Genomic DNA, 10,886 nt, shown 5'->3' with positions numbered 1-10,886 from the left:
ATATTAATCATAAATTCTCAACAACAACATTGTGGCTGGTGAAAATGCTGAGTGACTAGTAACTTTGGAAAACCACTAGCCACAGTGGCCGGTGAGCAAAAAAGTTAACGTCAAGCCCTGGGTGTGACTATCAGAAATCGTCTTCCTTTATGATAATTTCCAGGTGAATTTGACCAATGTCTTAATATAATGATATTATGACTTGATATAATGCTGTGACATTGCTGTGTTTAATACTAAATAAGTGAGGATGTGCAAAAAGTATCATTTAAAACTTAAAATAATCATCATGTTATCCACTTGTATATGATGAAACTATTAATGAGCTACAATAGACAAAAATGAAAACAGTTGCATTTAATTCTGAAGACTTCAGCAAAATATCAGCAACCCAATAGTAAGGGATTATACACAAATAGGTCAAAAAGGAATCTTACAGCAAGTGTGCAGAATCTTCTAAATCAGCTTCGTTCTCGTCTCTTTACCTTGTTTCCGTCATTGCACATAAAGTGGGACCTATTTATTCATCCAATGTGTACAGTTGAGATGACAAGCAATAACTATTTACATCATAAAAAGTAATCATCAACAATTATTGCAACCAGCTTAGAACAATGAATGAACAAAAAGAAGCTGGGCTAAATCTATGGTAAAATTATAATATGAAAGAAAAAACTTAACAAAGAAATTTACAGTGACATTACTGTATGCTTTGCCTATTTACATTACAACAACTTTCTATCAGTCTAAGGGATATCATCAAATGGTTTACAGCTGGATTTAATACAAGCAAAGCAAGTCTGATGAAACAAAAGCATAAAAACAATGTTAATAGCAATTTCTTTATTATGCTATTTATCTTCCATTCTCGAGATTCATGGTCACAGTTCTGCTGAAGTAAAGACTAATTACAATTATCTAACTTTTTGTTGTTTAATGCATTTAACAAGTTATATGAGAGACCTTTTCAGCTTTAAATTTTCACACTTTAAATGTCTTCAATAAAAGCCCTGAAGTTTTAAACCCTGCCAAATAATAGGGACCAAACATTTAAATGTTTTTTTTCTACCTACTGGAAGACCTTAGAGGCAAAACAACTTCCACTATGCTTGAAACTAAACACAAATCTTGTATTTCTCCCATGTAAGAGCTGCAAAATGAAAACGTCACCTAAATTTGATGGAAGTTATAAAAAAATAAATGCTTTCAAATTAGGAACCCATAAGTTGGCATTTTCTGACAGCTAGATGGCGGATTCGTTGCTGCTAGTTACAGATGTGATTGTGACTCTGCTCTCTCTATTGGAGATGCTGCTGTTGTTGTGGCCCCAGTTCTGCAGCAGTTTCTTTAAATGGGTTTTGTATTTAACTCCTGCAAACACGTAAAACACAGGGTTGAGGCAGCAGTGAGAAAAGGCAAAGAGACGGCTGATGTAGAAGGCGTATTCCAGGGTTTTGTGTTTTTCACATAGTTCTGATGATCTTTTTGAATTAGTGGTTTCTGGGGACCCCAAAGAGAACGACTTCAGAAAAATGATAATATTATAAGGTCCCCACCCCAAAAAGAAGACAACCATGAGAATGAAAATGAGTTTGACAGTTTTGTTTCTTCTTCTTTGCGCAGTTGGACGCAGCAACCTGCACACAATCTGAGAATAGCAAAAAACAAACACCAAGGCTGTTAAGACAAAGAGAACATTTTGTTCATAGATTCCCAACTTTGTTGCAAAAGAGGTCCCATATCCACAATAATCCTTGGCTTTATTGTCTTTGATGACTTTGATGAAGATGAAGACGGGACTGGCTGCCAGGATACTGACAACCCAAATAAAGACAGTAGTTAAAATCCCAGATGGGCCTGTAGTGGATACAAGGCTAGACAGAGGATTCATGACAGCTATATATCTGTGAATCGTCATCAAGATGAGGAAGAAACCACTGCTGTAGAAGCCAACAAAGAAAATAAAGTTGATGACTTGGCATGCAGGCTCCCCTAATGTCCATCCATGCATGTGGTAGTAAGCCCAGAAGGGCAGCCCTAAAGTGAATAAGAGATCCGACACAGCCAGGTTCAGGATCAACGTATTGGTGATTGCTTTGACATTCTCGTACATGAACAGAATCACAAGAACAAGGATGTTTCCAAACAGACTGAATAATATCACAAAAGAGAAAAAAAAGATGGTCAAAGTGCTTCCAAAATTAATCACACTCTCTTGGTTGCAGTCATCATTGTCATAATCATAATCATAATCAAAAGGAGGGCTTGTTGATTGCCTCATTTCCGTCTGAAAGGCTGCTGCATGCGTGCTGTTTGCATTACTGTCCATGAAGTATTCATCTGTGGCCATTTTCTTTCAGCAAGAAAAGAGTCTAAACACATAAAAACTTTGTTAGATAATTAAATTAAATATGATTTACCTTTATTCTTTGTATTATTTTTTTATTTGCTTGTTTGTTTGTTTCTGTATGAACTAGTTTATTGATCTAGCTTCCTCTTATGTTAAGGGAATCTTTATTTATCTTTATCTTATTGTTCTCATTAGAGTGCAGAAATTCAAGAGGGACTAATTAAGAGACAGTCTTTCTCTGAAATCTTTTTATTCTTTGTTTGCTTTAGGGATTTCTAAACCTGTGTATGAAACTAAAATCTCATACACTTAGTTTTGCACAGTATTTAGGTGTGGAAATTAGTGTGACTGCTAGCATATCTCATGAATGAAGGAGCTAGGTAAATATCATTTTGATCTCAAACTGTTTTATGTCTATAATAATGTTTGCTAAAAACATTGACTATATAGTTTGAGTCATCAGAAAGGTTACTGACATTCTATTTTGCCATTATAGCCTGTCTGTCTGAATACATTTTGTTTACATGAAAAAGAAGTGCAATAGATAAAAAATAAAAGCTTTCGTTTATCAACATTTTCAGGACAACTTGAATTTCACATTCTCATACTTAAAGAATTTCCATTAAAATGCATAAAAATGCAACCCTAAATCTTGCAAGTATTAAAGAGTAAAAACCATAATATAGAAACATACTGTACCTGCACAATGGTGCACAGGAGTGTTGGGACCAAAAGCAGTGAAGAAATGGTCAGTGGATCTCACCTTAAGTAGAAATCAAAGAGGAACAGAAAACAAACATTTTCATTTCATCAATTGGTTTAATACAACACATTTAATTCATTTTGGATTCTGGACTAATTATTTGTTTATCTTTCCATTTTCCAAAGTTTTAGGCAACCTGAAGAGAACTGTATGGGTAAAATAAATGAATTAATTATTAATTTCTGTTGTCACGTGTGCCTCTCAGCCAAACTACGTTTGCATCCAGCTGATTGGTCTATCAGTGGGTCAATAATTCCCTGAGCCCGCCTCCACAGATAGCAATGTTTTGTTGTGACTGAATCAACAAGAAACTGGGCACTGCGGACAGTTTTAGACATCAAGTATGTATTTTATACAGTTGTATGTTTGTTGAGTACATACTTCATGGTATTTACAGTCAAATTAACGACAACTGTTACGGAAATGTAGATAAATCAGAGCAGGAAGTTGATAGCTAAGAGCAGGTGCATGCTCACACGCAGCTCTGACAAGTCGATGTTTATGTAGCGTTTCAAAGCTTTTTGGGAGTGTAGTAAGGCATTATTTCTAATTTTAAATGTCAGTAACTTTGGTGTCAGTGTTATCTGTTAAGGACATTAACAAACAGTGATATTCGGTCAGCTGTCGTCGTTTTGTTTTAATGTTTACCAACGGCAGCAGGTTTTTGCTAACTTTGTTCAGCTACAACATCCAGTCCCCACAAATTTGTGGATTGTTTTCTTAAAATGTTGTTTAGTTTTTTAATGAACAAGCTGACTGTCAGAGATGACTTCGTATTAAAAGGGTGACATTTATTCGCACCATGAGCTGCAAAAGAAAAGCAGAACATGTTTTTTTTTTTTATTCCTCATGAAGTCCCTCTCTGTTCCAGCCTCATCCCCCACAATGGCCTCCTCTTCATCAGTTGGAGATAAACAGCTTCAGAGGATAATCAGAGACCTACACGGTAATTAATCTATTCACACATACAATAAGTACAATACATGTATCAGCCAAAACAATTTGACCGCCAGATTATGGGATCAGTTGAAAACAAATGTCTCCTCATAACAAAAACAATCAGATTCAATTGTGTATGTTCCTATTCAATCATAGTTATAATGCAGTCATATAAAGTGTTGAATAGGTTCCCCTTCTGCCTCAAAAAAAACAACTAGTGAGATTGACAAAGAACATCTAGATATTCTGTGAGTTTTTTATTTATTTTAGTTTTGCAAAAGCTTTTTTAGCCTGTGGCAGTTTTCAAAGTAATATCCAAGTGATTGTCAGGTTGCTTTACATTGAATGATTAGCATGTGTAACAAACAATGCATCGCTTCGTGTTTTTGTTAGAGAAGGACAAGTCAAGTGAGCAGAGATCAATGATCAGCAGTTCAGATACAGAACTATCTGATATATTTATACATTTTTACTATTAAAGTGCATCGATACTTTGAACCTCCTCCATTTTCAATTTTAACGTGCAAAATCCAACAACATCGTGTGCTTTGTTGCCCTGCTTATGTTGATAAAGTCGGGTAGATGTTAGGGTCATTACTGCATAAATGGGGATAATCTTGTAATTTATTTATTTTCTTTTGGCTTTAAAACAACTATATTTATTAATAAATCTGACACTCACTTTTTATTTTGTGGTCCTGGGATAAAAATGAGAAAAACTGAATTGGTCAAATTTGGAATGGGTCGGACCTTAAACAAAACGAGAACTCATTATCTTTCTGGAAGATCTGCTCAGTGCGTCTCTGGTTTTTATGTGTTTTATTTTGAATAAAACAAAAGACCATTTCAAGGAGGAACTATAAAAGAAAACATTCTCATCTTGAAATCTAGACTGATTTTTTTGTGTTTGTATGCTAATGCTGCTTTTACTTTTTATCATAGATGCTGTGATGGAGTTGAGTAAAGAACACAAAGAGTGTGCTGAACCCATAACAGATGATAGTGCCAGTCTCCACAAGTTCTTTTATAAGCTTGAATACCTTTTGCAGGTACGTTATCTCTGCCACACAGAAGGAGCAGTTGGTTTGTTGCAAGTTTTCTCTATGAAATGATCTGATTAGTCTTAACAAAGCACGCTTACAATTTTGTCAAAATCTAGAGGCACCTTAATCCAAAGAACCAGACCTTGTTGTAATGTTTATAAAGTGACCTTTACAAACTTTATGAGTTTTTCAGCCTTTTCAGATGAGGGTTTTCTGGGAATGTATGAGGATGATTTTATTCTCCGAGTTTTAAGATATGCTGCCTCAAATAGAAAATCACTTCAAAAAGGCTTAAACTGCAGACACATTAACTCTTTACAGTGTGGCGGTTACGCATATATCAGATTGGGTTTCAAACGTGATGCAGTGCAAAAATGCCTCACACTTTGTAGCTCATAGAGATGAAACCTTTGAACTATATATGAAATGCAGCTAATGATTGTTCTCATCATCATTATGACCTTGCTCTATATTAACAAAGTGTTGTACTTAAAAAGTGTTGTAGTCTAATCAAGTATTGAATGAAGAAAAGAGTTTCCCTCTATTCCATCCAGACACAAATCAAAATTTCTAAAAAAAATAAAATAAAATGCAGTACTTTTTACACTAATTTATATATTGAAGTGACATAATTTATCTTAGATTTGCCAAAACACACATTGATTTAAAGATTTGACCCATTAACATTTTTGTCGTTGACTAAATGAGAACCCATAGTTTTAGGCCTCAACACAGCTCAGGGTAGCAGAGTTTTAAATAAAGGTTGTTTGCGTAATGCCTGGTTCACACGGCAAGATTTTTATGCCAATTTTTGCCCTGATCTTCACCTTTCGACATGCTTCGATACCGATATATTAAAAATTTACCAACATTGGCCGATACCATTGGTGATGCAGATATATCGTGCATCCATAATTGTGTTGTTCCATAATTTGTGGAACATATAGATAAAACGACTGATAACCGTATTGAAAGCTTCAAGGTAAATGCTTTGTAGTGAAATATCTGGAATTTTATAAAAACTGCCAAAAGAAAATCTTAAATTTTGAGTCTGGAAATGTATCCAGTGTTAAAATGCAAAATATGCAGGAACTCTGTGCATAAGTGTTCTAAATGATGATAAAAAAAATTCCCAGTGTTATAAACTAATGATTATCCCCATTAATAACTAATTGTTTCGATTGTGCCTTTCAATATTCATGGTATGTGTTATGTTTGTATAGCTCTTGTGAAGAAACTCAGAATGAAAGCTTTGATCAATGTAACGCCAGCAGAAGTACAGTAAGTGCTGTTTAGGAGTAGAAGTATACATACAATGGCTTTAAACAAGCTTTATTACAAAAACCAGGCAAATGCCATGTCCAGATTAAAAGCACAGACCTATTTGAGAGTCCATGTTATACTGAGGGCTTTTTAACATGCTGGTGTGTGTGTGTGTGTGTGACTCAGTTTGACCAGAAAGAGAAGACAACCTTTCTTGGCCAAAGAAAAGACTACTGGGATTACTTCTGCGACTGCCTGATTAAGATCAAAGGAGCTAACGATGGCGTCCGTTTTGTTAAATCCATCCCTGAGGTAATCCTCCTGCAACACACACATACGTACACACATATACACAGGCTCTGTGCCTCAGACCTGCCATGGCATGCATCACATGAGCTCATCCAAACGCATAGTGACTGCACAACAATGTAGGTAATCCTTTGTTAGTCAGGAGCACAAGATGCTGCTAATTTACTTGCTGTAGCTCTCATATCTCTCTGCAGCTTCTTTCTTTCTCACTTTTCGTGCTGGAAATTCACTGCGGTGAGCTCCATGTTTCGCCATGTGTTCCATTTTTATAGTATTTCAATTATTTGTTGTTTTGATTTTAATTCCATAAGCACCAGTTATGGTGTGTGTATTGAAAGCAGTCAAAAATGCAGTGTAAAATGTTTTTAATTTTTTTGCCTTTAGGCATTGGACAACCAAAAGTAACATTATTAGTTTCTTAGAGGTGTGCTACTGTTGAAGTACCAACCTACCGAATCTCTTAATCATTTACTTAATTATTTGGCTGATGACAAATTGTTGCATTTGCGTGTTTTTGCTGATACATCTCACTTTAGGTTTAGTCTAATTATTCAGCTTTAAAATAGCTTAATTACCTGATTACTTGGCTTTAATTAAGGGTTTATAACCCTCTATGTATTCTTTGTCAGGATTAGGATGTAAAGGCTTTCTTGGTTGTTTTCAGATCAATACTTTGTGTTTTGTTCATTGCCCATTGTAGTAACAAAGCTACTTTTGCTCAAATAAAATGATGTATCTTGTAAATGAACTGTCAGGCCAGTTTAAACCCTCTAAAACGCTTGTCTTGTCCAAACTGCTACCCAAAAACATTCAGTTTAATTCGGTTTGTAGCACACAGAGAAACATCAAGTCATATTATCTTAAAGGTGCAACCACATTACATTTAATGTTAATTTAGTACCATTTACTATATATGATTTGATCAGTCATTTTAGCAGGAAGTAAGAGCCATACTTGTATACAAAAAATATATGTTTGATTTACTGTAAAAACATATTTATATTGATTTACAGAGACCTGCATGGGTCGGTGTTTTTTTTGTTTTTTTTTTCACTGAAGTTAATTACTTTGATCTGCGATTGCTAATAAATTCTTGTAGGCTTTTAGTGTTCTTATTTACTTTACTGCAGCTTCAGTTTTTAAACACGGACTCTGAACAAGTCCAAGAGCTCCAGCTGGTGTCCTTCTGCAAGACTGTTGAATTTGTCCTCTTACTTAAATCCTTCCATCTGCTAATGATTTACAGAGTCTAGGACTTAATTTGGATTGTAAGTTTAGTTCTATATTCATATGGTTAAAATGCATCATTTTATGAGAAAATTAAAACTAATTCTGCCGTTGATCAATTTAAGTTCAGACAATAAAGCAAATCCCAGTTGCAGCTTCATCAGTGCATGAAGGAAAACAGCTGGAACTTTCAGATTCAGTTTTTTAAACATTATGAATGCACCACAAATGCAGAAAAATCCTCGACACCTTTATTCAGATGACAGATTTTTTTTAGCTATTGTTCCACTGTTTAAAATTAGATAGAATATCACCTTATTTATTTTAACAAATGGAAGGTGTTAAGAAATGTAGGTACAGTGCCTTAAAACAGGTTCCATACTTGGATATAATATTTTCCCCCATTACGAACAACAGCCTTTAGTGTTTTATTTGGGATTTGATGTGATACACCTTAATAATCCGTAACTGTAAAGTAGAAGCAAAGAATAAAAAATTCAGAGCTTCTGAGGCGAACTACTTTTTTCTGAAGTTACAGCTGCAGGTGCTTTGAGGTTAATTGCAAAATAGCTCAAGGTCTGTTTTAAAATTCTCCACAACCTTTTCACTGACCTTGGTTCTGTTAGTCCATTACGTACGATATACCGGTAAGTGAAATTCATTCACGTTTCTAGTGAAAAAGAAAGGATGTATGCTAGACACTGCAAGTCATAATGGCAGTAATTTGCTGTTCTTTTGTACCTGTGTGTATCCATGGGTGCATAATACAGTGAATGTTCTTATTTCTCCAGTTAAAGACATCACTGGGGAAAGGAAGGGCCTTAATTCGCTACTCCCTTGTTCATCAGCGTCTTGCAGACACTCTGCAGCAGTGTTTCATTAACCAGAAGGTCACCAGGTCAGATAACTTTTAAATGTTTATATATTTGTTGTAGCTTTTGTCCTGACGATACTTGGAGTTTTGTTTTGCTCTATCAAGCAGGGGTCGTACTATGTTCTGCATTCGCTCTCAGGAACTGTTACTTTCCATTCCTGATTTATGTTTTGTTTCTGTTTTTTATGATAGTGCCATCTCAACTTTAGATCCTTGCAGACATTTTTCAGTTCCTGCCTTGTTTTTTGCAATAATATGAAAACCTCTGCCAAGAGTAGCAGTGAACAGCTTATTTAGTTGGGAACAGTGACCACTGTAAGGTCTAACAGCTGCTGAGAGAAAGACCTACAGTAGCTCTCCTACGTGCATTTAGGATGCGGCATTGTGTCACTGGAGGAGCTGCACGTACAGCCATCAGTGTTCATTCCTGTTTCAATGCTTCAGTTGAGACTGAACTAGAAATAGTCACCAATCCACTTCTTTTTCAAAAGGTTATTGATAATAGCTATGTGCTTAAATAGCTTTTCTGTTTGTCTACAAGAGCCTATTAGCTCTATATACCATTTAATTAATTTTGTATTTATCTTTAAATGCTTTAATGTTACTTTTGCAACAGATTGAGAACCACGTGTCTAAAGAAAGCATTTCTTTGGTGTAAATCAAGTGTTGGCTGCTGCTACTCTAAAATCTATGTTTTTTCCAGCTAAAATCTCTTTTTTGAGGTGCCGCCATAATTTGATTTGGGAATTCATAGATTTTAATTCCTTTCTCTGTGCTTAAGAGTTTTGTCTTTCTTGCATGTCCTTGTCCCATTTGTTCAAGTGTCACCTCAAGTTCTTTTTGATTTTATTTCATTTTTCTGTCTGAATAACATGAAAATGTATTGCTTTATCAGGAATAATACCAACATTTTGGTACATGAACATAATTATGTGCCTCCTACATGTACAGCGGTTGGACAATGAAACTGAAACACCTGGTTTTAGACCACTATCATTTATTAGTATGGTGTAGGGCCTCCTTTTGCGGCCAATACAGCGTCAATTCATCTTGAGAATGACATATACAAGTCCTGCACAGTGGTCAGAGGGATTTTAAGCCATTCTTCTTGCAGGATAGTGGCCAGGTCACTACGTGATACTGGTGGAGGAAAACGTTTCCTGACTCGCTCCTCCAAAACACCCCAAAGTGGCTCAATAATATTTAGATCTGGTGACTGTGCAGGCCATGGGAGATGTTCAACTTCACTTTCATGTTCATCAAACCAATCTTTCACCAGTCTTGCTGTGTGTATTGGTGCATTGTCATCCTGATATACGGCACCGCCTTCAGGATACAATGTTTGAACCATTGGATGCACATGGTCCTCAAGAATGGTTCGGTAGTCCTTGGCAGTGACGCGCCCATCTAGCACAAGTATTGGGCCAAGGGAATGCCATGATATGGCAGCCCAAACCATCACTGATCCACCCCCATGCTTCACTCTGGGAATGCAACAGTCTGGGTGGTACGCTTCTTTGGGGATTCTCCACACCGTAACTCTCCTGGATGTGGGGAAAACAGTAAAGGTGGACTCATCAGAGAACAATACATGTTTCACATTGTCCACAGCCCGGCCGTGTACATTGACCCTGTGGAGCTCCCGACGGACAGTTCTGGTGGAAACAGGAGAGTTGAGGTGAACATTTAATTCTGCCGTGATTTGGGCAGCCGTGGTTTTATGTTTTTTGGATACAATCCGGGTTAGCCACCGAACATCCCTTTCAGACAGCTTCCTCTTGCGTCCACAGTTAATCCTGTTGGATGTGGTTCGTCCTTTTTGGTGGTATGCTGACATTACCCTGGATACCGTGGCTCTTGATACATCACAAAGACTTGCTGTCTTGGTCACAGATGCGCCAGCAAGACGTGCACCAACAATTTGTCCTCTTTTGAACTCTGGTATGTCACCCATAATGTTGTGTGCATTTCAATATTTTGAGCCAAACTGTGCTCTTACCCTGCTAATTGAACCTTCACACTCTGCTCTTACTGGTGCAATGTGCAATCAATGAAGACTGGCTACCAGGCTGGTCCAATTTAGCCATGAAACCTCCCACACTAAAATGACAGGTGTTT

At 36.4% G+C, this 10,886-nt stretch overlaps 2 protein-coding genes across 3 annotated transcripts in view; one reads left to right on the top strand and one right to left on the bottom strand.

Moving 5' to 3' along the window:
* Window positions 1-342: 342 nt before the first annotated feature.
* LOC124870285 (chemokine XC receptor 1-like) lies at window positions 343-3,089 on the bottom strand. The gene is made up of 2 exons (XM_047368880.1): window positions 3,050-3,089; window positions 343-2,372 (listed from the first exon to the last, which is right to left on the bottom strand). Exon 2 carries the CDS (start codon window positions 2,348-2,350, stop codon window positions 1,244-1,246), a length of 1,107 nt encoding a protein of 368 aa, XP_047224836.1. The 5' UTR covers window positions 2,351-2,372; window positions 3,050-3,089; the 3' UTR covers window positions 343-1,243.
* Window positions 3,090-3,368: 279 nt separating this feature from the next.
* Window positions 3,369-10,886, top strand: part of LOC124870096 (FYVE and coiled-coil domain-containing protein 1-like) — a 31,898-nt gene continuing 24,380 nt past the window's right edge. For both annotated transcript variants that reach the window (XR_007038712.1, XM_047368576.1), the window contains exons 1-5: window positions 3,369-3,454; window positions 3,985-4,059; window positions 4,995-5,101; window positions 6,545-6,670; window positions 8,686-8,792. Coding sequence is in view for 1 of the 2 variants with exons in the window: in XM_047368576.1 (XP_047224532.1) it covers window positions 3,999-4,059; window positions 4,995-5,101; window positions 6,545-6,670; window positions 8,686-8,792 (401 nt within the window). In the remaining variant the exon portion in view is untranslated. The remainder of the gene's footprint in view (window positions 3,455-3,984; window positions 4,060-4,994; window positions 5,102-6,544; window positions 6,671-8,685; window positions 8,793-10,886) is intronic.

The sequence above is a fragment of the Girardinichthys multiradiatus genome, chromosome 6 (assembly GCF_021462225.1).
Source record: "Girardinichthys multiradiatus isolate DD_20200921_A chromosome 6, DD_fGirMul_XY1, whole genome shotgun sequence".
Lineage (NCBI taxonomy): Eukaryota > Metazoa > Chordata > Actinopteri > Cyprinodontiformes > Goodeidae > Girardinichthys > Girardinichthys multiradiatus.
Note: the sequence above shows the minus strand (reverse complement) of the source record. Positions and strands in the feature narration are given on the sequence as shown.

Bases quoted from the DNA above. Each gene is read 5' to 3' on its own strand.
- LOC124870285 (XM_047368880.1), bottom strand. From the start codon at position 2,350: ATGGCCACAGATGAATACTTCATGGACAGTAATGCAAACAGCACGCAT.